Source organism: Furipterus horrens, unplaced genomic scaffold (genome assembly GCF_987537825.1).
Source record: "Furipterus horrens unplaced genomic scaffold, mFurHor1.1.pri manual_scaffold_3, whole genome shotgun sequence".
NCBI classification, from domain to species: domain Eukaryota; kingdom Metazoa; phylum Chordata; class Mammalia; order Chiroptera; family Furipteridae; genus Furipterus; species Furipterus horrens.
The window spans coordinates 190,719,312-190,747,145 of NW_028327173.1; the positions used below are offsets into that span (position 1 = coordinate 190,719,312).

A 27,834-nucleotide genomic window follows, 5' to 3' on the forward strand; every position below is an offset into this window, starting at 1 on the left:
GACAATTAATCATTACATTTTATCCCTAAATAAGTTACAAAAAGTAGATAATAAAGGGCAACCTCCTGTGTCCATGGATACAAATGAATGAAGTGTTTTTAGGCTTGAGTTTCATCTGGCTACCCAACTAGATGGATCATCTGCTCAGGGAAGACAGATATGCTTCTCCGGCTGGCTTGGCCAAGACCCTGCGGTACCTGCTGCTTATGCTCTCTGCTCAGAAGCATATAGTTAGCATCCCTTTGGTTCCTTAGAGGTCAATAATTCTGTTCTCATGGTGGCTCACAAGGAGGCATGGATGCGTGCAGACTTTGCCTTCTTTCACAGCCTTCTGCTTTTCCAAAGAGGTGCCAGGCCTGGGCCATTTTACGAAGTTTTGCAAGATTGGGTTTAATCTATGGGAAGAAAGAGAATAACTCCAATTACCAGTATGAAGAGCCAGGTAGCATATATATACTTCTTAATTATGGCTATTCAAACCTTTTTATAGATTTCTAATTTCTGGATTCAGAAAAGATGATAGATTTCCTAGGATAAGAGGGACTGAAAAGTCTAGATTCCCATCTCTTCAGGAATAAGGACAAAACTTTTCATTGTCATGTGAAGCAAAAAGGCTTTAATGGTGTCAAATCTACTGGATGAGTCAGAACACATCAGCACCTGAAAACTCCATGCAAGAAAAGACTTTCTAGCCCTCACAGGAAAGGTAAGCAAAAGGAAAGGTTTTGGAAAGCAGCAGCACGGACAGTCCTATCATGCTCTCATGTTGTTCTATTTAATATTGTAACAAGGACAGGAAATGTTCTTTAATTTAATTCACTCGGTCTTTATTGGATTAACATCATTGTTTGTGGGGTGCTGAGTAATCAGGGCCAAAGCCTGATGTGGAAATCTCCTAAGCTTGGTTCCCCCGCACTTGATGATCCCCAAATCTTAACTCTGGAGGTACTTGGAGATGGCTACCATTTCCAGCAAGATCACCATTTCCAGAAAGTACCATCAAGCAACTGGCTGTTAGGTTGCATTTGCCAGCAGTGAATTTTGTTTTTTGTACCAACTTTCTGTAACCCCAAGGAACTTCTGCATCTATCAAACCTAAAGCCAGTAGGCAACAGATGTTCAGAATATGTCAAGTCTGTACATGTGTTAAGCTTAAAAAATACTACGGTATCATGTGTATAATCTGACAGTTCAGCCTAAGCTCTATTTTGCATTTGAGCTGGAAGCTGAAATGGTGAGACTTGACATAAAACTCCCAATGTGTAATTTTTTTTTATCTCCCCTTTTGCAAAGGATTAAGACAGATTATATTTGAATAGGATCTGAAAAAGCAGCAGCAGCTAAACTTTGCTTTTTCTTCTGTTAGCCATTATGGTACCTGTATTTCCTGCTCCAAGTGGTCCATGTCAGCCAGTGGCAGCATAGATGGTCTGCCATGAGCACACTGGAATGGCAGATGGCACTGGGACAGAGCTTCAATGAGACGGTAGCTCTCCTCTAAGCTCAGGCCATCATTAAACTTAATGGCCCCTAAATGAAAGACGGAAACAAGAAGGTAATGGTGTATGTGGTGGGAAACCAGTGCTGACTCTGGGTCAGAGCCAAGTATCTAGGAAAAGTAAAATATTTCTGAGGCTTCGTTCATGTGACTTCAATACTTACTAGGATTTCATTTTCAGAGTTTTTCTCAAAGAGCAATATAGTCACCTATTTCTTACAGGTGTATGAAATCAAGGTCATCTTCTGTCCATAACCTATCTGTCACGAAGATCTGATTGTTTCCTACAAGGTCTATTTCATTTGCTTCTTTTTCCTATTTCCATAATAATCTTCTCAATCTAAACTCATGCATACATTAACTTAGTCAACAAATATTTATAAGTGTACACTTTGTATTAGGAGCTATGCCAGGTAGTGAATGATATAAGGATCTCCACCCTCATGAAGTTTATGATCTAACGGGTCTAACAGGTAAGACAAACATTCAACAAATAATTAACAATAATTTAAATGATATATAAACAAAATATTTATATATAAATATATAAAATATTTTATAGTATATATTTATATTATAAATAATAAGTACTGTAAAATGTAGGGTATGAAATAATATGTAATAGAAAAACCAAACCCAGTTTGGGAGATCAGGGAAGGCTTCCCTGGCAAAAGGACATTTAATCTGAGAATAAGAAAGACCAGAAGGAATTGCAAAGGCATTTCAGACAGAAGAGGCAAGTGCAAAAGTGCAGGAACAGAATAACAAGGCCAAGGAAGCAGGCTAGAATGTAAAGGCGAGGTGGAGAGTGAGGAAACTAAAAAGGTAGGCGCCAGAAGCCCTTTGCAGACCATGGTGAACATGGAAGAATTTTTTAAAATTTTATTTATTTCTTAGAGAGAGGGGAAGGGAGGAAGAGAAGAAGAGAAACATGGATCGGTTGCCTCTGGCGCCTGGCTCACAACCCAGGCATGTGCCCTGACCAGGAATCAAGCTGGCAACCCTTCATTTTGCAGGCCAGTGCTCCGCCCCTGGAGCAACACCAGCCAGGGCTGAAGAGTAAAATTTTTATCCTAAGAGCAATGAATAGTTTTTCTTTTTTAAACCCTTACCTGAGGACATATTTATTGACTTGACAGAGAGAGAGAGAAACACTGATCAGCTGCCTCCTGCACAGGACCTAGGTATGTGCCCTGACTGGGGATCAAACTTGCCACTTTTTGATGTATGGGACTATGCTCCAACTGAGCCACTCAACTAGGGCAAGCAATGTGTAGTCTTGACACATTTTAGTTAAGAGAATGACACACTAAGAGGGATATTTCAAAAAGATCCCTCCGGGTGCTGAGGGAAGAGTAGCTGGAAGCAGAGCCAGAAAGGACATGGGAGACTAAGTAAGAGGGCCTGAGTGGTAAGAACTGGGGAGGTGGCAGTGGAAACATCACATCAGACAGATTTAAGACACACTCTGAAGGCAGAGGTGATAAAATTTGGTGATCGGGTACATATAAGAAGACGGGATAAAGGGGGAAGGAGTTTAGGATATTTACAGGAGACAATGAGTGACTGGTTACTAAGCTAGGAAAGACAGGAAGTGAAGAGAGAAGGCTGATGGAGAGAGAGCAAACGGACGGAGGGTGTCAGTAGGCTGGACACCCCTTTGTGGTCAAATGATAGTTGCAGGGGGTTTTGCAGCTGTCAGGATCCCTAAAGTAAGTTCCTCTGAAACCACATTCTATATTTTATCGTATTACCCTTCTCCTTAAGAATCCTCAGTGATCCTAATGCCTTCTGTAGGAAATCGAAAGGTTTTATTGTGACCTTCTAGGCTTCTTTCTCACCAGCCTGATTTATTGATACACTTTGCTGCACCTCATATAACTAATTTGTGCCTTTGGGTCTCTGCACAGGTTATTTCTTCCCCCTGTAGTGAACTTTCCCTCTCAGCCTATGAATCCATGTCCCTCTGTTCATTCAAAACTTGACTCCAAATGTACCTCTTCTAGGAGCAACTCTTCGACTCATATAAAACTATAATCAATTAATAATACAAGAATAAACTTTGGCATACTCACAACTGTAAACCTGCTTTTGTCCCACACTGTATATGTGTTGGTATTTTACTTCGTAGCAGTAATTTTTTAGTGTTCATTTTGAGTGCATTCAGTTTCTTGATCTAAACTGTACCCTCCCAAAGGCAAGTAGTGAACGTGGCTTCCACTTTCACACTCGCTGAACCCCTGCCGGCGCTTAGCATGCAGAGGCGCCCATAGCTGTGCTGAGTCTCACCGTGGCAGGCTTGAGATGCCAGCACCTTCTGGACAGTCAGGGGCAGTGTCCCTTGGATGCCTCCTGTGGTCTGGAGCAGCTAATGCATAAACATATTCTTTATTAATGGGCAAAGGAAATGGGACAATGGTGTCTTTTGTGTGAGGAACCCCAAATGAAAGTTTACCTCTACTTGTTCTCGAAGAAATTCCTACAAAACAAAAAGGAAAACAGGCATTAATCAACTGTTATGTTATACTTGCCCTTTGACAGTTTACAAAATATCCCAATTTTCTTCTCTAAAATATGCCTCCTGAAGGAGAGTTCCAGCAATACAGCACTTAGGTGCAAATAATTTATTTGTTGTAAAGCATTTTAAATTTGAAATACCAAGACAAGTGACTAGAACTCTTATTGAACAGAGAATATATTTAGCTTCTGAAACTTTCTCCAGAGGTAGCACATCAACTTGTGAGGTTATGTAACTGGCCTTGATGATTCAACTGATTAAAAATATCAGGGAGGCATCTCACTAAGAGCTGGTCTGTTTGTATTCACAGTCTCCACCAGAATCAGTGTAATATTACACAGAAACAGAATAAATATACAAGAATGATCATCACAACTGTGCACTCAGTATAACACTTGCCTAAATGTCATAAACATAAGTAGTCACTTGAGTTTCCACAGGCTTTTCTTTTCTTTCTTCTTCTTTTTTTTTTTTACAATTCCCTTCAGGTCAAAAAGCTTACTTTCTGAGACTTTTTGTTGAGAAGTTTCTCCTCACTACTATGTCTCTGTCCCAAGGTGGCCTTTTTTAAAAAAAAATTATTTACTTATTTTTAGAGAGGGGGGAAGGGAGAGAGAAAGAGAGGCAGCGAGACAACAATGTGTGAGAGAAACATCAATGTGTGGTTGTCTCTCAGATGCCCCCAACTGGGGACCTGGCCCGCAACCCAGGTATGTGCCCTGACTGGGAATCAAACCTGCTACCCTTTGGTTCACAGGCTGGTGCCCAACCCACTGAGTCACACCAATCAGGGCCAAGGGTGGTCTTTTTCACAGTTATATCCCTGCAGGTATTAATATTTACAAAAGGACTTTAAAGAAATTTAAAGCAGACACTATTTCATGCTAACAATTTGATTAACCTCTGGATGTAAGATATGGCACATTTAATAATTTTTTTGTAAGAAAACACAGGATTTCTTTACTCCTAGAAATGCCTATGTATAAGTCAGCTTCCTAAGATTACAACATGGTAGATTTTCTTTTTAAATCAGACTTGGAAAATTCTCTCCCCTCCCTCATGTACACTCTAGTCCACCATGTTTATAAATGAGCATAGTTACAAAGAGCTGGGTGGCAGATATTATGCATTTTTTAAAAGCCATGTATTTTTCCAAACCTAAACAGATCAAACCTAACTTCTTTGCTATTCTCTTTTGTGCCTGTATATCTGGGACTTGTAAAACAAGTTTGTAAGCCTTGTGAGGGGGAGCTAGATCTTAGTCTCTGTTCATTTCATATTTCAGGGGTTCAATTAATGCTAGCTAATTTAAATAATATTAAAATGGCTCATTCATCAGGCTAGAGGCTGGACCTTTACAGAAAAATGTATTAGTGATCTTTCAACTGCTAGGGTCCAAGTAGCTACCATTTTCTTAAAGACTCCCAAGACTATTCCAGCTTCTTCCAGAATCAACAGAATCTCTCCTGATCAGCCTGACTTAACATAATCAAGATTTTCTGAAACCTTAAGCCTTGTTTCAATTTGAAGTAAAATCCTTATCAGCAGTCTTTGAAAGTCACTTTAGGAGAAATTTTTATTGTAATTTTCTGGTTACATACTTAGGGACTGAATTACAATAAAAGATTCTAACTAACAGATCTTATCTTTCAGATTTAAGACAATTTAGAGGGGGAGCCTTGGAAAACAGCTATGCTGGGAGAAAAGAGCGATGCTGAAGACAAAGCAAAGGTTGTCTGATCAAAGGGCGATTTTGGAAAGGGTAAAATCAAGGCACTCCAAAAGCTAGCTCTTTTTCTGTATGCAGCCCAAGCTGTTGAAAGACTAGTGTACTTAGCTCCACTTCCCCTCTTCACTCATTCCGACCCAGAGCGATCTGTCTGCTGCCCCACCCCACTCCCAGGAAATAATTCCACAACGTAGCCAAAGTCCTCATGAGAGCCACATCCACTTGCTATTGTTGACCATTCCCTTCTTGCTTAAAACTTCCCTTGGCTTGGCAATATTACTTTTCCCCAATTTTCCTCCTCCCTCACCGACCAAATATATTCAATGATCCTTTACAGTTTCTTCTTTTCAGCAGTAGCTTTCTAGACTTCAGTTAAAAATATACACCCTGAATGCTGGTGTCCCACGCACTCCACCCTTTGTTCTTTTCTCTTTTTATTCTTCACACATTCCCCGGACAATCCCACTTCCCTTAGACCCTTTGCCAGCTTCTGATATTATCAAAATATTTATACTATTAACTCCCAAAGAGAGATGGGTAGCCCAGACTTCTTTGCCAAGTGCTAGATCTATACATCTGCCTATCTACTGGACAGACCCACATGACGGCACATTCAGTGTATCTGAACCTAGACTTAGACCAACTCCTCAGACAGGTGTACTGCTGCTCCTCTTCCTCCTCTGCTATATTTCTTTTTTCTGTCAAGGGCACCACCCTCCTCCAGTCACGCAAGTTAGAACCCTCAGAATCATTACTCATGTGTTCTCCTTTATCCCTTTTATATTCTATTGCTTACCAGGTCCTCTTGATTCTACCTTCCAAATTATGTTTCAAGTATGTTCCTCCTCTGCATTACCAATGCTATTGACTTAGTCCAGTTCTCATCCTCTCCCATTTGAACCAGTTTGCAACAACCTCCCCACTGCCCTCCCTGTCTCAGATCCTTCCCCTATCAATTGATCCCACAATTTATTCAGTAAATGTATCTTCTAATTTTTATATTACTAAAGTAATTCAGATTTCTATAAAAATGGTACACTAAATTGATGTGAATTTGCCTGTGCTCCAAACAGAGAGAGCTAGAGATGAAGGAGTAAGAAACCATAATGAATAAAATGGGACATCGTGAAAAAAGAACTGATAAATCTGAAAAAGTACCAAAATTCTGGGAATAAAAAACACAGTGAATGAAACTAAAAAACAAACAAACAAAACTCAATGGACAAGTTAAACATCTAATTAAACAGTAGGTGACCTGGCTGCTGTGGCTCAGTGGATTGAGCATCAGCCTGCGAGCCAAGTGTCACTGGTTCGATTCCCAGTCAGGGCACATGACTAGGTTGCACGTCAGGTCCCCAGTTGGCGCGACTGAGAGGCAGCCACACAGTGATGCTTCTCTCCCTCTCTCCTTTCCCCTCTCTCTAAAAATAATTAATTAATTAATTAAACAACAACAACAACAACAACAGTAGGTGAAAAAGAATTTAATTCACTGGAAGATAAATGAAATTTCCCAGAATACATCACAGAGAGATAAAACAATAGGGAACAGAAAACAAAGCTTAAAAGACATGGAAAAGAAAAAGATAAGGTTGAGTACACATCTCACAGGGTTTCTAGGAGACCAGAAATGAGGGAAGAAGCAATGTTTGAAGTGATAATAACTACATTTTCTAAATTGAAGAATTATGATTAATCTCAAGAAGGAAATGAAAATAAATCTATGCAAAGACACACACATCATAGGACCCTGGCTGGTGTGGCTTAGAAGTTGAGCACCGGCCTGCAAACCAAAAGGTAGTCGGTTTTATTCCTAGTCAGGGCATGTGCCTGGGTTGTGGGCCAGGTCCCTGGTTGGGGGTGTGTGAGAGGCAATTGATCAATGTTTCTCTCCCTCTCTTAAAATAAAATAAAAATCTTAAAAAAAAAGATACATCATAATGAAATTGCAGAACACCAAAAACAAAGAGATAATCAGATTACCTAAAAAGTAATGATGATTAGATTGACAATGGACTTTAATGGCAAAAATAAATAGAATGTCAAAAGTAATGGATACTATATTTGAGTTGGTGGGGGAAGGATTGGTTTTTGTTTTTAATTAAATATTTTATTTCTTTAATATTTAATGTTGAGATTAGTGGCCTCTGATGTAGATTATGATCCTGAAGGATAAGTCATTCCTTCAATAAACTAAACAATCCCCTTGCCACCCCCCCCCAAAAAGTAATGGAATATTTTCAAAATGCTTAGGGGATAATTGGCAATATGGAATTCTATTTTTATCAAGGCAGTCATGCAAGTGTGAAGGCAAAATAAAGATATTTTCAAATACAGTTTACCATGAATGGACTCTTAAAAAAAGAACTTTTAGAAGATTTACTTCAATAAAAAGAAACTGAACACAAAGTAGGATGCAAGAAGCAACAGTGAACAAAGACTGTTAAACATTTTGATTAATGCAAGTAAATACTGACTGTAGCCCTAGCTGGTGTGGCTCAGTTGGTTGGAACGTCTTTCTGTAAACCAAAAAGGTCGTGGGTTCGATTTCTGGTCAGGGCATATGCCTAGGTTGCAGGTTTGGTCTCTGGTCAGGGCATGTACTAGAGGCAACCAATCAATGTTTCCCTCTCTCTCTCTCTCTCCCCCCCACCTTCCTCACTCTCTCTAAAATAAATAAATAAATACAAGTACATCCTCAAGTGAGGCTTAAAAATTAATGATTACCAGGGGAATTAAAATAGGCAACAACATGGAGAGATGGGAGATTTTTGTGCAGTTTAGGAAGAAAAAGAAACAAATTACTTTTAAACTTTGTTAGATATACAAACTCAACTTCTAAGCCAGTAGAGGGGAAAAATAAAAGAGAGAGAGAGAGAGAGAGAGAAATGAAGAAAATGCTGCCCTGGCCAGGTGGCTCACTTGGTTGGAGCATCGTCCCATGCACCAAAAGGCTGCAGGTTTGAATCCCAATCAGGGCACATACTTAGGTTGCAGGTTCCATCCCCAACCAGGGCACGTATGGGAGGCAATCGATTGATGTTTCTCTCTCTTTCTTTCTCTCTCAAGTTAATAAACGTCTCCTCGGGTGAGGATTTAAAAAAAAAGAAGAAAACACTAATAGAAAACAGAAAAGGAGAAAAGAAAAGGTAACAAAGACAAAATAAATCATGTTTGTTGTAAAAAATATATATATATACCTTGTTTCCCCGAAAATAAGACATCCCCTGAAAATAAGACCTAGTACAATTTTTTTCAAGCTTAGAAATATAAGGCCTCCCCTGAAAATAAGACCTAGCAGCAGTCATTGCTACAGCTCCCCTCAAATTCTTGATGGAATTCACAGTTTGGCTGGTTATGCTGATGTCTGTGATGACATGACTACAGTATATTAATAAATGTTGATTTTTTTGTTCAACAATAAATGTGAATTGTTATGCATGAAAAAATAAGACATCCCCTGAAAATAAGACCTAGCATGTCTTTAGGAGCAAAAATTAATATAAGACACTTCCTTATTTTCAGGGAAACATGGTATATATAAGGTAAGAAGTAATGGTCCTCTTCAATACCCATAATGCCACATCCCAGCAGCAGCTTTCTAGACCTTTACCAAAACATAGACGTGTAGTCATATTGAAAATGCCTACTACTTAGCAGAATATGCTAAATTCCTTTATGATTTGGTCTTGACAACCTATCTAGCCCCATCTAGTCCCACTGCTACCCCATATATATCCTAATTTGAACCATTTGGTAGCTCCCTAAACACAGGATCTGCATTAAGTCTCTAGTTAATTTGTTGCTCTGTCTAGAATGTCCTTCTCCCCTCCTCTGTATTTCACAGGCTCCTGCTGTTTTACAAGACATTTTCTAAAAACAAAAACCAGCTTTTCTGTGGCAGTTTCCTTGTCTTCCACCCTCCTCCATAGCACTTTTGAACATACTTCTATAACATTTCATTGTGATATAAACACTTAAATATCCTTCTTCCTCACCTTAAGCTAATTCATCTTTGACTCTCTGGGACCTGGCACACAGCAGGTGTTTCATAAATGCTTATGGAATACAAGATGACTATAGAGAGTTTCTAAACAAAATAGGAGGTTACTATCACTAATTTCAGCATCTGGAGCTATGCCTTACCTCCACAATACTCTTGGTCACAGTAGGTCTTCCTCTTCGAAGTTCATTGGCTTCTCTTTCTACAAAACAGAGTGGTACTTTTCCTACAAGGACCAGAGAATCACTAGTGTCTGGAAATATGATTCCAAGGCCCAGATCTTCCAGATTTTTGTGGTAACACCTAAAGGGATAACCTCCAATGTAAAAATATTCCAACTTCACATAGGAAAGCAATACTTCATTCACATTTCAGTACTGGTTCCAAACACCCAACAGTCTCTCAAGAGTTGCCACAAGCTTTGTACGTTATAGTGCTTTTCTCACATTTATGAGTATTTGTTTAGAATTTTATTATTAAATTTCCTTTTTGAATTACAGTAACTTTCTTTTTTCCCCCTCTTTTTCATTGAGAGAATCAATTTAGTTCTAAATCTTGTTCCTAAGTTTTTATTCTTCACTGAACAATTGCTAACTTTTCGTGCAGGCACTTGAAGCAGTTTGGCACAAATAAAAGGCCTGAGTGTGTTTTGAATCACCATTAAAGCAAGGAGGTAATTAATAGCTCCAGGAACTAAGACGTCCTGATTAAGGGGATGTAAATAAATGGATCTGCCTCTAATATAAATTATGCCCCAGGGGAAAACATTTATTGGCAGTGGCATATTCCCAAACCTGAAATAAATGCAGAGACAATTCCTTTTTTTTCATTTCCACTAATCTGTGCTGTTCAAAACTTGGAAAATGTCCTATCTTGTTATTCATTATATGATTTGCCCCTTCCTTGCGGCCCACTGTTTTACTTTCTTCCTAGTATGATTATAATGAAAACTAAGAATCTAGAATGCACCAAGGCAAAGCATAATGGAAGCAATTACTGCAGTAACTTTGCTTTCAGAAACAGCGCAGCATAAACACTGACTGTTCCAAGAAATGATAAGAGTATTCTAAGCCAACTGCTGGAAAAAATTATCAGGGAAACTCTGTCCTATTCTCAACAGCTGTGATATAGTAGAAAGAACAGCATTTGGAGTCAGAAAACCTGCATCTGAGTGCCTGCTCCACCACTTAATCATTGTTATGACCTTGAACAAGTCATATAACCTCTCTTAGTCTCAGGAAAAAAGGAACTATAACTATGCTTATACCTCACAAAATTGTTGTGAATATTTACACGATCAACAGCACATCCTCGTGGTGGTACTAACCGTAAGAGTCTCCTTTGCTCCTCTGTTACTTTTATTTCCAGCGGAGGATTTATCGTGGAAGCCAGTAATTTCTTCCTACCAGAGCCTTGTAGCTGTTGCTTCTCATAGGACTCTATAGGGAGAAAGACGAATGGATTAAGAGCAGGAAGTGGAGTCTTCCAGATTCAGATAAAAATGAAGCATGGTAAGGCACAGCCCTGTGACTACTATAGTGCTTAGCAGGGTGTTCAATGTACAGTTTTAGTTAAGCCTTGAGATTCAGTCAAACTACTGAATATCCAGACTCTTTATTCATATTAGCAGTATTTTCAAAAATAAAAACTATAAGACAATCTTTTATTCAAATGAACAATGTGTTCCTATAGATAGTCAATAAATGTGCTTTTAATAATGCGGGTTGCTGAGGAAACAAAATGGGTTTACTATACAGTCCTGGAGCTCAAGAAGGCCTCCCCATTCCTTCAGAAGGGTTTCCCAGTATTTGAAGAGACTTAGTATTACTGTTCTCAAATGGTCCAGGGACTATAGCAAGGAAGTTCTTACTTTATCTTTTCCAACAATTAGGTTTTCATTTTACAAGAAAAGTGAACATGGAAGTAACGTCATTGCCATTCTAGTTGATAAAATATCTCCGCAGGTCCTCACCTAACTCTTTGACATTAGGCTTTTCATTACTTGACCACAGGAGTAAAGATTTTCCTTGTATTTTACCTCTTGGGAACATATTGCTTTATGATGAGAAAAAATGATTCCAAAGTTAAAAAGCACATATTGACTTTGGAAGAATATATAACAAGTTAGAGATACTGGCTGCCTCTGGGAAGAGAAACTAGGTGGGGTGAGGGACAAAGGTAGAGAGAGGCCTTTATTATATTTCCTTTTGTACCTTTCAGACTTAAACCTATTTGATTATACTACCTATTCAATCACAAAATTTAAAATAAAAACAATTTATCAGGCCTTCTGAGCTGCTGGTGGTCCTGCCTGATGAACTGTGAGGAAAGTATTCCAAGATCACGTGGGCACATGGCATATATTTGTGCTGGGTGTCATAATGAAGTAGCCTAGTGCTTAGACACCCAGTCCTTAGGGTTGATGATAAATATTCAGCAAATATATCTTTGATGATGTAAGATCCACATATTTGAATTAGTAAAGTGAACTACTACATTCTTTCAGTTATAAAAGAAGCCAAACCAGAGGACTTCAGCTTAAGTTTTTAAACATATAATTCATTTTCCTCACAACAGTCAGTTAGAAAAACTTTCAGGTATACTAATTCTGCTGAGGAGTCTCAAATCTCTTCTAGCCCCAAACAAATCCTTACCAGTAATAAGCTGCTCCAAACGGACACGCTCATGGGCAGCATGCTGATCCACCAAGACTAGCAAATTTCCACCTAGAAGATTATTAAGGATTTTCAAATTAGCAGATCAAGACTAAAATAATCATGTGTTGAGGGAGAAAAAGGTTAATTCAAACTACTTAATGAGGTGAGCATAAGAAAAACATATTGAGTAGTAACAACTGTCCTTTTATTTCCTAAAAACGTGAAATTATGGGGAAAAAATACAACAAATTTATCTCTGATAAAAAACTCTTTAGTTCATTAGTATTTCATTTATAAAACAAGGTAAAAGCCCTACATTTTAATCTTTAAATACTAGTTTTGTTTCATTAATTCAAATTTGATACAATGAAGGATCATTAAACAATACATTATTATAATCAGCTGACCTTGATTTGCAAGCTACTCTGGAACCCATGAAGAATATAACCCTACCGTGCTTTAGATCAGAGGTCAGAAAATTTTTTTCTGTGAAGGACCAGAGAGTAAACATTTTAGGCTTTTGGGACACATGGCTTCTGTCACAATTACTCAACTATTATTCATTTTGAACCAAAGCAGCCACAGACAACATGTGAATATTGTAGCTGTGTTCCCATAAAACTTTATTTATGTATAATTTTAATGTATCAAGAAATATTCTTTTGCTTTTTTTCCAACCACTTAAAAATGTAAAAACCATTGTTATATACCTGGCAGTAAAAAAATAGGTGATGCCTGGACCTGGCCCATTGGCCACAGTTTGCCTTGATTTAGAATGAGGCTTCTCAAACCTCGATGGGCACACAAAGCACCTAGAGATCTAATTAAAATGCAGATTCTGATTCAGTAAGTTAGGGTGGCACACAAACTGCTGCAATTCTAATAAACTCGCAGGTAACGACTATTTACAGACTTTGACTAGCAAGGTGTTAGGCGGCTAGTGTAAGAGAGGAGGCAGGATGTCCTGGCCCCAAAAGTCAAAACTAATCTTTTTCTTATCGACAGGAGGGCTGATTCTCGCTTAGATTACTACATCTTGTTAGCTTGTAATTGTAATTCTTTTGGCCAAAGAGTTGAGGTTTATTGCTACTGATTAAATTGAAATAAAAGTTCTCCTCTTGAATTTGATTAACATAGATAATACTTGTTTTCCCTGTTTCTACTAAAAAACTGTTTCTATGACACTATCAAATTCATGGCATGAGAGCTTAAGACTTAAAGAAAAAGGAAATAATTTTTCGGACAGCATGTTCAACCACAGGAACAGGCCCCCAAATGCTGAATTTTGAACTCCTCTGAGGATAGGAGGAGTTGCAGCTGGTTGTGATGAATACTGAACATCCTGTATTGGGCAAGACAATGGAATAAATAATAAATCGTGAGGGAGTAACCTCAAATTTGAAACTAGAGCCTAAGTGAATTACCAAGAGTCAGTGACCCTAAACGAATCAATCTTGTCTGTACCTGACTCTGGAGGGATGGTTTATAGTTTTAAATAGTGTTCACAAGCTTTTTCATTCCTTGAATGAAGCAGAATATATGAAGGTAATTCACTAATGCTGGAAGCTGTATTTTTAATATTCCAACACAACAGAATACAAGTTTCATATGGGCAAGGATTTCTGTCTATTTCCAGCATGTGTAACAGTAACCAGGTACATAATGGGCACGCGATAACTATTTACAGAATAAATAAATGAATCCTTATTCTTTAGGGTATCATAACTGAACAACTTATTTTACTGTAGGTGGAAACATTCAATAAAAACTGCCAATATATAACAATAATTTCACTATAACTTAAAACAATAATATATTTGTCCTTTACAAAAATATGTGCAGATATTAAAATATAAGTCAGTCCACTATAGAAATAGGTTGCTTTTGATACTCATGAGCAACAGTAAAAACACATTTTGATTTAGAAAAATTTATTTATCTAAGAGCACTCTTCGGTGGCAGCTAACCAATACAATGATAATATAGAATCTTAACAGAAATTTCAATAGGTTCCTTTTATTTCTTTGAACATCTATAGATTTTGTAGCTACACCCACCTCAGACACCATTAGTTGAGATTTGAGTATGTTTACAGAATTCCAGATAATCAAAACTTAAGAATAAAATCTATTCATTTTCTAGAAACAGTAATATTATAATTTGACCTTCACTAATTCCATATTTATGATAATTATGACAAAATTTTGGTTAACTGGCTTTTGATCTATCATGGCATTTATTAGGAAAGCCTACATAGTAAACAGGACAAAGCGGAATATTCTGAAATACAAAGAAAATGAACTGCTTTCAAACTTCAGAAGCACTTGCCTGCAAGTCTCCCCATCTGGAGCCAACTCCTCCACCTGTGCTCGGGGCTCTCAGCCACCCAGGCCTTTCCTGGAACCTTACAGTATCAGGCATTGCAAACATGCTCAAGAATCTCCCGGTTTAAAGGAAAAAGAAAAAAGCCTTCTCTCACCCTCTTTCAGTCTCCCTCTGTCATGGCAGAGGTTTGGCGGTCTCTCCTTAGAGAGTCTGTCAGCATCCCTGCCTCTTCTCGGAGACAGTTCTCACTTGAAGGCCCTGACTTCCACTGTCACAAAATTGCAGATCATTTTGGTCCTCATCTTATTTAACCCCTTGGCAGCATTTACATGAAGTCTCGGCTTTGCAACGCAACCTTCGTCTGTTTTCTTCCTATTTCTGTAGCTGTTCCTTCACAACATCTTTTGCTGGTTCACCCTTTTTTGACTATCTATTAAATGCTGAAATTATGCTGGATCCGGAATCTCTTCTCCTTACCCTTCACTCTTTTTTAGGTAAAGTTACACCTGTAATTTCAATGACCAACTTTATGCTGACAACTCAGACTGGTCTCTCCATATCAGAATGCTTTTCTAGTCCCAAACCTGTAATAAATATCCAACCACATTCTTGCCATCTCTTCTTGAACACTGCAAACAGATTTCAGACTGAACTCATGATTTTCACTCTCTGCCTGCTTGCCATCCAGCCTCATGATGTCCTGCAACATCTACTGAGGTAAGAGATCAGAAAACCAGGAGTCGTCTTTGATATATATACCTTCCCCATATCCGAACCATGACCAAATCCTGTCGACTTGATCTCTGAAATATCTTTCCAATGCATCCACTTCTCTCTAGTCCACCCTGGTCCCAGCCACATGGCAATATTCTCCTGACAGGCTCTCTGCAGTTACTGGGCCTGCAGCCCCTCACACCCAATCCACTCTCCACATTGCAACCAGAGCGTCGTCGTCGGCAGCCGTCCGTCTCGAGAGACGATGGTGTAACTTCTTAAGAGTCTATCTGCACCACCGAGAATGGCTGTGCAGTCCGACTCGGGAGTGACATGGTATCTGTCTCCTCCCGTGTTGAATCGACATCTTGCGATGACGCTGAAGCTACAGAGCCTGGGCAGGGTGATATGGAGGGTCTGCTGTTGCCCATGCAGCAGACCCCCCCTCTCTTCGCAGCTGAAGGGTCCAAGGGAAAGACGGAGTCGATACAGCTTGGCTTCAGGTGCGCCGCAGGAGTTGCCGGTGTTGACTACAACGTCAAACCGCCTTAGGGACTCCGGCTCCGGATTTTCTGTCGGGGTTTACTCCCTTAGCCTTTCCCCTGAAGAGGTATGCCGCAAGGCAGCGGAGGTTTTTTTTTTTGGAATCAGAGTTTTCCTTCTCTGATGTACCCTGACTGGAAGATCGAACCAGCGACACTTAGCTTGCAGGCCGACGCTCAATCCACTGAGCTAAACCAGCCAGGGCAACCAGAGCAATATTTGCAAAATGCAAATATGATGTAACATGTGCCACCCAGAGGCAGATTAAGATCGGTTGAGGCCCCAAGAGCAGAAGAAAATATTGGGCCCCTTAAAAAAAAGAGACAGGGAAAATAAAAATATTTATTTATATGCACAGAAAACTATTTTTAAAACCGTAAATGAAACAAGTACATATCCACAAACTAATTTGCAGGGCCCTTCAGAAGTCGGGGCCCAGGGCATGTGCCTGGTGCGCCTGCCATTAAATCCACCTTTGGTGCCACCACAAAAATAACATCAGAAAACCAGTAAAAAAAGAAAAGAGAAAGCTTTCAATTGCTTCCAGCTGGTGTTAGGACAAAGACAAACTTGAAACTGGCATTTCAGATCTGGCATTCTCATCTTCTTGCTCTCACTCCAGTTGCACTTGCCCTACTGCCCCTCACAAAGGAGAGGAAATCACAGGTCGCAAGTTACTCCCTGGGCCAAGAATACTCCTCCCTTTCTTCTTTTCCTACTTAACTCATACTCATACTCCCAATCTCACCTTACCAAGACAGCCTTCCCTGACCTCCCTGACTAAATCAGATCTCCCAATACTTGTTCTTAGAGCATCTTGTTTCTCTGCTCCGTAACACTAGCCAGAGATATTTAATCTAATTATCTGCTTCTCTTCCATGTATCTTTTTCCCACCATTGTATCCCTAGGGCCTAATACATTCCTAGGTATACAATAGGCTCTGAATATTTGTTGAATGAGGTAATATTATTTATAAACTATTATTGTTTTATCAAAGCAGGTCACCAAGAAATTGTATTTAGCCTTTGATAAACATAGTACAGTTCATTATATAAGCTTTCTATTATAAAGGGAATGCATAAAAACAATATTTAAAAGTCAAACAATACAAAATATTTTAAAGTAAAACATGAAATTCCCCCTTTGCCTACTTCCATTCTCACTCCCAAAGTAACTACTGTTTAATAGCTTAACATGTATCTTAGATATGTATATCTTATATATGTGCATGTTTATAAAACTAAATGTGCTTTAAAACTATCATTTCATAGTATTAATTTAGATTGGTTTCCCCTAATCTTTCCAAATTATTGCAATGGTGTTATATATTTAAAAAAAACCTTAAAGGGAGGCTGTCAGAAGAGTAGCTGGTTATTAGTCAAGGCTAACCTCCATTCTTACCTGCCTCACCATTCTCTTCAGTCTTAGTGCTCATTAAACAGGCAATAAACTTTTTATCCACTTGCTGGAGAACCTGCCATACATTAAAATAAGTGGTACAACATTAAATAAAAATTAACAAAGGCTTATCTGTATAGAAAGAGAGAAACTGTATTTAATTTAGAGTTGTTTGCATTATAATTTTTGTAGGTGCTGATGAACCTGAGGCAATCATCAGGAAGGATAAGGGAACAGGCAAGCAGAGCGATGGGAAGACATGAAAGGATACATACTGGGGCATCTAAGAAGGATGTGCTAACAAAACTTTAGAGTCGACCTCAAATGTTCCCAACAGAGGACTCTTTTTAATGTGTAATATAACCTGAGCATTTTTAATATGACCAGAGATTGCTAACAAACAGAGCTGAAATAAACTTTAAAAATTTATACAAAAGCAAGGAAAAGCATTTTGGAAGAGCTACTCCATTAAAGCAGTAAATTAAAAAGCCACCTGTGGCTTTAGGCCTTGGTGGCTCCTCTCTGTCCAGGTACTGATAAGGCTCCCCTCACACCCCCCAACCCACACCACTACCCCAGGGCCCATTTTTGGATCAAGTGACTACGAGTTTACTTAACCCCTGCTTTGTCTAACCTCCTAATTTGTTCCTGTACTGAAAACAAGGACACGGAGATGTCCTGAGTGGTACAGAGAGAGGGCAATCTAGAAAAGCACATGAGACAAGAGGTCCTTTTTAAAATAGAACTCCTCAATCTAGGGCATCTCCTAAGCCACGTCATTTATAGCCTCACAAAATACAGGGTTGTTTAAAAAGGGACATTGTTGCACATTTAAGGACAATGTCTTTGCAGTACTTCGTTGATTTATAAATTATTATCAGAGTATAAAGTCAATATATAAACCTTGAAACTGTGAGCCTGAATCCATAATTCATCCCTCCAAACCTGCTCACACTACTAAGGACATTTTTTTCTTTGTAATTAATTTTAGTCCTTTTCTTTTTCTCCTGATGATGAAGTTTCAGTAAGATTTTAAAAAACACACGTGCCTCAACCAGGGTGGTCTGTATCATTCAATAAATTCAATTTCACAAGAGTTAGTCTAGCTTAGGCCTTATATATATATTTCTTATGAGGTTTCAAAGTCAATCTTTTACCTGCATTGAATGAATCATGTCTTTGGTGAAACGATAAGGATACAAGATGTTGTGAATTTTAACTGCTAGGCTTTCAGCCTGACCACTGCTTACATCGACAGCCACCTAGAAAGACCCAGCACAAGTACCATTTAGATTTAAATTTTTATGTCTGCAGAACTGTTTTACCAAAGGCTCAAAGTGTTTTAAAAACATTCATTTTCACAGAACCTACTAGAGGTGGGTTGAAGTCAGAGAACTTAAAGAAATTCAAAAGGTTCTGTGAACAAAATGACTAACAAAAACGGATAGTATTTCAGAATAACAATTTGTCTAGGCTCTGTGATCAAGTCCTTAAGAATCAATAATTAAATGCTCATCTATTCCTCATCCTCATTACAACACAGTACATTCTGTGATAACCCACTGAAGAGAGAACATACACTCAGTTCTAATGATGAACTGTTCCTCCAGTAGAAGATTCACTACTTTATTTAATAACAGTTTTTATTATCACCACCCTAAATACTCTGCCAGAGGTTTTTAAGAGTGGTAAACACTTTCACTATTCCCACACTGATTGCATGTTGAATCCAAAGTTACAGCTGAGCTCCCAAAATGCTACAAATTCTGATTCCTCCTTTCTACATTAAACATTAATTTCCAAATAAATTCTTTGGAAACATACCCACTTTCCATTCATAATTACAAGTTAGTATAGTCAGTCATGCCCATATCCAACATAAATGAAATCCAAACTTTAAAATAACAAGCAAAGAAAAACTGCTACAGACCCACCTCTGGATAACGGGCAAATACTGGGTTGTCCCATTCTGAGAACAAAGACTGAAGCGACTCTCTACCAACAGCGTCACCCACAGCATCTAGTGCAAAAGGGGACAGGTAAAGTTGGCATCGACAGCCTTGGGGAAAAAGGTGAATGGCTGCTCATATTTGGTGTGGTACAGTCTAAAGACCACAGATCAGACACATTGTTCCAATATACTACAAAGGCTCAGATAAAATCATTTTGATCTGTTACTTTTAACTGGAGTTGATGACTGTATCTTCTGGCAAAATAGCTTTTTCTCTAAGCTCTTTTCAAGAGATATTTCAGAATACAAGTCCAGAAGAAACTGGTTCAAATTAGTAGCCTCACTTCCTTTAGTGAAAAATATACCTTATCTATTTTTAGGAACAAAGAAAAGAAAATAAATGTCTAGCTTTTTTTCAAATATAAGAGTATTGCTTACATGAAACTACTGCAATATGGAGCACAACTCCAATCTTTAACAGTAAGAAACAATTTCTCAATCACAAGACACCACAGACTGCATAATCACCCAGGACTGACTTGAAGTCTGGGAAAGTAATTTCTGATCTAAATGCATGCACAGAATCACTTAGTTCTGCTGTTAAATAGGACCGTGGGGTGTTCCTGGTTCCAGTAAGGCACAGCTGGCACTGATCAAGCTTAATAATACAATCCTGCTTTGCTTTTTCTTTCTTATTTATTTTTTTAGTTAGGTGGTACACTATGTACTAGCTGTTCCAGCCATCTCTGTTATTGCCCCTACCTCTGTTAGTCTGTCTCATCACAGTCCTCTCTTCCAGAGCTCTAGGAAGGAAAGGAAGAACAAGGTCGCTTCTAAAAGGATGACACCTGTACTGAGATCCTAAATGTAAAAAAGAAAAACCTAGACATTTGAATTCGAAATTTAAATAAACTATTAAAAATTAAAATATCTTTCTGTACAAACTGAATCAAGACCTAAGGCAGACTACTAAACACTAGACTGAGAGTGAAAACTTCGTTAATGAAGTTGCTCTGCTGAGTTAGGAATCTACATTAATGCTTAGTCCCATTATCCATTTGTACCTGTCAGAATGAGGACTTAAATTTTGTACCTGATTCTCAGTGGGGGCAATTTTGCATGGGGGACATATGGCAATATCTTGAGACACGTTTGGTTGTCACAACTTGGGTGAGGGGTGCTACTGGCATCTCGCAGAGAGAGGCTACGAATGCTGCTAATATACTACAATGTATGTACAAAGAATTATCTAGTCCATAATGTCAAGAGTGCCACAATTGAGAAACACTGTGTTGAGCATAGAGTGGTACATAACTGTCATCCTTCACTATGGAGTACAACCTTCACAAATCCCTGATTTATATGTCTTTTATCCCAATACATGTATCTATTATAACATTTATCTCATCATGTTATAATTATATTTAGATGGCTATCTTCTATCGCTTCTCAGCCTTTTGGCTAAGATCAAGTGTAGATACTTACCTTCTCTAATAGACTATAAACTCCTAAAAGCAAATTCAATTAATCTGCAGTGTGGCAGGGCCTAGCACTGTGTGAACAATCAATAAATGAATAGGCAAATGAATAAAAAGTTCTCAATTTAAACTCCAAAGTCCAGTAAGATCTGGCCCAAAATGTACCCTCAGATTTGTGTTTTAGAAACAATGCTGAATTTGACAGTTTTTTGAACAGGGCAAAACATAATGAGACTATTGTTGCAAAAAGATAAATCTGTTGGACAAAAACTGGAGAGAGATTAGTTCAGAATGATAAAATTACAGTAGGAAGTTAGAGAAACAGAGAATCAGAGAAACATCAATATGAAAGAAGCATCGACAGGTGGCCTCCCGTACATGCCCTGACTGGAGATTGAACCTGCAACCTAGATATGTGCCCTGACAGGGGATCAAACCCACAACCTTTTCGGTGCATGCGATGATGCTCCAACCAACTGAACCACCCAGCCAGAGGCATCTTATGTTTTTATGTGTGGTTCAACAATGTCTTAATCTCCTGCTATACGTCAGCCATTTCCAGAAAGGTAACATTACATGGGAATGGAAGGTACTTAGGAGCCATCATTTCATGGAACTTGTTTCTATATCCAAAATATTTCATTTTTCATTATGAAACTGAGTCAACATGACCCTCAAAAGTTAATTACAAGACTTGCTAATCCAGAAAGTTAAGTAGGCTGAAGTTTTTTAAACATCTCGATTTATTTAACAGGAGCAGATGTTTATGTTGAGTATGGCAGACAACCAAGATTTTCACCTTTGTTTAGCAAGAGCCATCTCAGTTAAATGTAATCCAGTTGCACTTCAGGAAGGTGAGGTGCCAGTTCTTCAGATTTACCTCTCATAAGCACTCCATATAAATCAGGACATAAAATTACATAGATTGAAACACATGGGTCTTTAAGAGCAACCTGATAGTCTCAGGGGCACATTGAAAGAAGAGGGTTTTCTCCTATTTAATACTCTGAAATTTACTACAGTGATTATTTTTTTTCACAAGGAAATAAAAAACTGGAACCCATTGAAAAATAAAGGTCTTATTTAATCTTAAATCAGAACCTCCTGCCAGAGACATTAATCCTAAAGAGAAATTATAAGTTAATTTGCAATTACAATCATGTAATTTACATTCTTTGACAACATTCAAGACTTTGAATATGGATGCACACTTAATGTTTATCTTTCTGGTACAAAACCAAGATTATAGCCAGATGGAAATCAGCTTTACCATCTCCCAACATCTGGCTCTAAACACACTGCCAAAACAATGTCACTTTTAATGTTGACTTGGATCTGAGAACTCAATCGAGTCCTAGCTTAGGTTCTGATGTAGCCTTGTGGTATGATCTAAAAGTCACACTATTGTCTTCCTGAATAATAGCTACTTACACAATAAATAGATCAAGTGGATTAGGATATGGATTATAATCAAATACATTTGGAAAGTATAGTTATGAAAGTACATATTTGATCTATATTCCACAAAAATTATGATGAAGTCTTATTTCCTAAAAAAACAAACAATAACAAAAACATACCTATAGTACTGTACTGAGCCTTAGGTTTTACTGGGAAACCTAGGATGATTACAGGATCATTCTGGCTATTTACCTGGGAGCTGCAGAGAGCAACTTCCATAAAAATACTACACTGGCATTGCAGGTGCCTTTAAATTCCTAGCAAAGTTGTCTGTTTGGGAGAGAGGGGAAAGTGGGCTAGGGAAGCACAGTGGATCTTCTGTTCTATTAATAGTACCATTTCATTCAAAACTAGCTCGCCCTGACTGGATGGCTCAGTTGGTTGGAGCGTTGTCCCATAAACCAAAAAAGTTTCAGCGTCAATCCCCAGTCAGGGCACATACCGAGGTTGCAGGTTTGATTCCCCGTTGGGGTGGGTATGGAAGGCACCAATTGATGTTTCTCACATCAATGTTTCTCTCTCTCTCTCTCTCCCTGAAATCAATAAAAAAATATCCTTGGTTGAGGATTAAGAAAATAAATAAAAACTGTCTCACATATATACACCATAGACACATCTATGTACACTTCCATTCTATAAGACTTTCATTGTATTTCTGCATTTAAATAGTATTAGACCTAGAGAATCTTCATATATCATATGACACATTTTATAATTAAACTTCAAAATGTTCTATCTGCTGAGATAATCTTCAAAAGCATTTCATGCCAGTGAACACCACGTACTTACCATTCTCAAGTACGACATCCACAGCCACAGTTGTCAGGTCCTTAGTACAAGTAGTCCGAACATCCTCAGTAGGAGCAATGAAGGTGCTAAGTCCAGTTATTTTGTTGATGTAAACCATTCTTCCAAGGGCTATATCAAAATGCTGCTGCCAATCCAAAGAACACGTGCTTGACTCCTCATTTTCCGAACAAGTTCTTACTGTAGATTCCTCATTCTGAAAATAAGTTCCATTTGGATTGGCTATGGAATTGTCTATGTGATTCATTAACACTCCACTGGAAAAGTTAGGACTTCCCACCTGTTGTTCTGAAGCTGTAAGAACATCTGAATCTTTACTATTAACTGCAGGATTATTATAGGGTAATAGCAAATTTGTTTCAGGCATCACAGAATTCTCCACTGTACTGTTATTAGAACATGTTTCACTGTCTTTATTGAAGGAATTATCCTGTGTGACAGAGTCTGATATTGGGATAATGACGCTCTCTGTTCTTTTATGTTCATTTTTAAACAACATACAAGAATCTAAGGATGACCCATTGTACAAGTCACTGTCTTCCCTACTGGAATCTGATTGTGGACGTTCAATAAAATGACTCATCATCTCCACTGTTTCAGTCTCTCTTTCAGAACCTTTCATTCTGGATAACTTAGAGGCTAGTGATTCAGGTGACTTCTCAACATCTAAAGGTTTTCTGCTAAAATGAGATAGATCCTTCAGCGTTATAGAATTTTCTTTGAAGCAAGGCATCTGTTGTTCTAAACAGTCTTCTTTCTTGGAGAATAGAGAGTTATCTGAATAAAGGATGTGACTTTCTGGTTGACAACTACTATTTGAATCATTATGTTTCATAGTAGGTATTTTACACATATCAAAGTTGTCTAAATGGTTTTTGTCTCTCTGTGTAATGTCAGGTTCAACTTGAGGACAGAGATTAACAGTGATTTCAAAATTATTATTTTCCTCCACTTCTGTATTCAGGGGATTCTTAACCTTCCCATACTGCCTCTTGAACTTTTCTAAAGATCCTAATTGTGAATTTAAGCTTAGCTTTTTAGGGGCTATGGGTCTGGAGGAATCAATCAACTTATTTTTTCTCTCACTATCATTATACCAAGAATATGGAGTTTTTGGTATAGGTTTGTTCTCTAGCCTATAACTTATGTTTGATCTGCACGATCTTTTGTTGGACAGTTGAGCAAATTCTTTAGTTAAAGTGCTGGTTAAGTCTTTAATATTTGAAGTCTCATTCGAATGGTGTGTTCTATTTCCAAATGTTTCTTTGGCACTCACAGGACCGGGATGAACACAATTTTTAAATAAATGTTCTGTTTCAGTTGGTGTAGTTTGCTCACTCTGTACCACATAAGTTATAAAGCCAGTGGAACATAGCTTAATTTGCCCATAACTAAAAACGTTTATTCTTCCACAATTACTAGGTTCTTTTTTAATTTTCTCTTTCTCCCACTGAGCACCATGTACTCTCAGTAATGTTGTCTCAAAAGGCAGAGATTGGCATCCAATTTCAGTATCACCTTTAAATGTCTCTAGTTGATTCTGAATTCTATTATTTTTCAGGATGTCAGCAGCTATGCCATTAACAGTAGTGCCTACTTTCTGTATTTCTAGATCTTCTCCACTCTCCTCAAAGTGATCTGTCTGAAAAGGGCTTGCAAACATTTCTGAACTGGTTCTACATGGATTTTCTGAAGAGTGAAGTTCCAAGCAAGATTTTTTATGTTTCTCATTTTCTCCCAACTCTGAAGCTTCAGCTCTCTCTTGTTCTAAGATGCTTGATTCTGAGCAAGAGCTATCTTTGTTTTGTAAAGTTGACTCTGACATTTTACTCTGACCTGGGCCCTCTGATTCATACATATTCAAAAATGAATCATTTGTCCTTTTTCTGATAGTTTCTGAATCCCCAGGATTCTGTATGTTTATGTTTTCTATAGCTTTTCTTTTTACAGCTTTTGATTGCAAATTAAATATTTCATAGGAATCCAAAATATTATTACATGCTTCTTGGAAAGTGACCTGGTCACACTTCTCATCAGAGGACACATGCTTCTGAAGAGTAGCACTAAATAAACTAAAATCATTTTCTTCACTGAATTCCTTAATGTCCTCACCTGATAATTCCACAAATAATTTTTCTTTCTTTAAAAACTTCTTCATTCCTTCCTGAATGCAAACCAAAACAGTATCCCAGTTCTGAAACTCAATCAGAGTTTTTGCTGGCTCTATGCATACATCATATTCACAGAACTGGCACTGCACATTGATTACATATATCCCATGGAGTTCTGAGTTAGACCGATGCCGAGGACTTGAACTCATTTGCCTACTGGCAGAGCCATTTTTTGGCTTGCATATAATACTTTCTTTCCTTAATAAAAAGTCAATGAGTTTATGCAACTTCGTCCTTAAAATCAGCCTTTTGTTTACAAACAAAAACTGCATATTCTTATTATAATGGGCTTCAGAGCTGATATAGCCACTAAGTTCAAATTCCTTATATTTAAATTTTATTTCTCTTAACTTTTGGGACTTACCTAGTCCATAAATTTGACAAAATCGGGAACATATGTCTTTGGTTTTAGGGAGTTGAAGAACCATGGAACCAGAAACATCATTTCTCAAAGAGAAGGAAATGGAAGGGTGCATGAGTGAGAGGGCTTCAATCCTCTGCCTAATCTTCTCAAACTCTAATCTAGGATCCATGCATTTCCTCCTCACAGGTAACTGATAAAACAGGTTATACACTGTTACTGTTGTCCCAGCACTTGGCCTAATCAAGGCAGCTTCACAAGCTTTCAGGGCTTTTCCATTCTGAAACAGTTTCATAAAAGTTTTCATTGTCCTGTTTTTCTTGGATGAAATTTCCACCGCACTGGCCATGTCAGCTATACTGGCCAAGGCCTCCCCTCGGAAACCATAAAACCTCGGGTTCTCCAAGTCCCATAGAGAGTTGCATTTACTAGTAAAATAACGATTTCCCACCTTGTCTATATCATCGCTCCCTATCCCAAATCCATTATCTACCACTTGAACTTGGAAGGTTTCCATATTCACCCTCACAGCCACACATTTTGCTTCAGCATCAATACTGTTGAGGGCAAGCTCCTCCACACATTGGCCTAAGGAGCATATAGCCAAACCAGAACGCAATTTGGCTTGTACTTCATCTGACAAGCACTTGATCATGGCAGGTAGAAAGCTGGTGAGAATGCCAGGCTGTGATTTTCTTCTCTGACTGTAAATAATTGCCTATGGGAGAAAAATAAAACACACATGCACACTCTCAAAGCTTCAGAGTTACACAGCATTACCCATTTCTCTGAAGCATTATGAAAAAATATCATCTGACGTAAATGAAATCTCTTATTAAACCATGTAACACACAACAAAACAAAAAACAAATTACAGCTCTGATCTCTAGGCAGATCACACAGCTCGTGTTTGATGCAATGGATTTAACATCCAAAGTGGCACTCATAATTTCGTAATTTTCACCGACTCCTTCTAAATTCCACATGCCCAAGAGTGAAATCATAATCACATCCGAAGTTAATCCATGAAGACAGTGTTTGAAATTCTAATCACTTTACCAAACACAGATGCCTAAATTCTCCTAAAAAACATCTAGAAATTATTCGCACACAAAAAAATCCAAGCTAGTTTCATAAGTTATACATTACACAATAACCATAACTGTTACAACTCATAATAAGGTATTAAAACACTGTAATAAGAAGATGAAGGAATAGGAAATAAAGTCAAATTATTGTATCAAGAAGAGATGGGCATGAAGAGATTATTATTACTAATAACTATTATTATTATGATTAAGTGTAGTTACCTCAGGGGAAAATGACTGGGAATGGGAAAGGATAAGGCAGGAAATTTTCTTTTCATTATAAGCCTTTCGCTGTCGTTTGATTTTTAAATCTTGTTTGTGTATTGACTTTGATAAAGTTTTCAGAAAGTTATCACTAATATCCTTTTCCTTTTGGTCTTTGCAATAGCTACAAACGACCTTGGCAATAACCATGATGGTAAGGGACTGTCTAACCTTGACTTTTAAGTCTTCTCCCAAGTAAAAAAAAAAAAAAAAGAAGAAAAAAGAATTAAGATTATAGTGCCATTAAAGGTCCCCTCCCTTCTTCAGAGGTGAGAGCGGCATGGGCTAGACCTCTCGCAGGTGGTAGGGCTAGTTTTTTCAAACCCAGGAAACTCAGCTGTAATTGCAGATTTGACGATTTCTAACGAAACATAAAGCTTTGGGGGGGGGGGGGGACAGGGCAGGCCGCCCCCCCAAACTCCGTGCCGGACTCAGACTCCACCCCGGCCCCTCCCCTGACTCACAACCTTAAACCCGGCCCGCCCCGAGGAGGGCGCCCGCGGGGGAAGGCAGGCTAGAGGCCTCCCGGAGCCCCAGCGCAGCCGGGCCCAAAAAGCACACCCGCAGCGGCCGCCACGACGCTTCTCGTGTTAGCAGAGCTCCCGGAACCATGTAGCGTCGCGTGCTTTCCCCCACGTCACCTCAAATCGCGCTTCACCAACTCCAAATACCAACCGCAACGGACGCCGGCCGCGCGCTCCTCGCCTCCCGAGGCTCGTGCACGCGCAAGCTCAGAGCATGCGCTTCTGAGATGCGCCGAGAAGTCCCTTTCGTCCGTGACAGCTCAAGGCGCACGCGCACTCATCGAGTCCCTAGGTCTTTTCACACCGGTACCTCAAATTTCCAATCCTTATCCCTTTTTAGTAT

The 27,834-nt window shown here is 38.6% G+C and overlaps 1 protein-coding gene across 1 annotated transcript; it reads right to left on the bottom strand.

Moving 5' to 3' along the window:
* MLH3 (mutL homolog 3) lies at window positions 1-26,327 on the bottom strand. Its single transcript, XM_090271175.1, has 9 exons — window positions 25,619-26,327; window positions 23,066-23,836; window positions 12,403-12,474; window positions 11,076-11,187; window positions 9,892-10,051; window positions 3,954-3,977; window positions 3,788-3,866; window positions 1,379-1,530; window positions 1-395 (listed from the first exon to the last, which is right to left on the bottom strand). Exons 1-9 carry the CDS (start codon window positions 26,268-26,270, stop codon window positions 273-275), a joined length of 2,145 nt encoding a protein of 714 aa, XP_090127301.1. The 5' UTR covers window positions 26,271-26,327; the 3' UTR covers window positions 1-272.
* Window positions 26,328-27,834: the final 1,507 nt, after the last annotated feature.

Coding starts and splice junctions, on each gene's coding strand:
- MLH3 (XM_090271175.1), bottom strand. CDS start 26,270: ATGATCAAGTGCTTGTCAGATGAAGTACAAGCCAAATTGCGTTCTGGT. Junction 3,978..9,891: donor TGACCAAGAGTATTGTGGAG/GTAAGGCATAGC, acceptor TTTGTTTTGTAG/GAATTTCTTCGAGAACAAGT. Junction 3,867..3,953: donor TTCTTCGAGAACAAGTAGAG/GTAAACTTTCAT, acceptor TTTATGCATTAG/CTGCTCCAGACCACAGGAGG.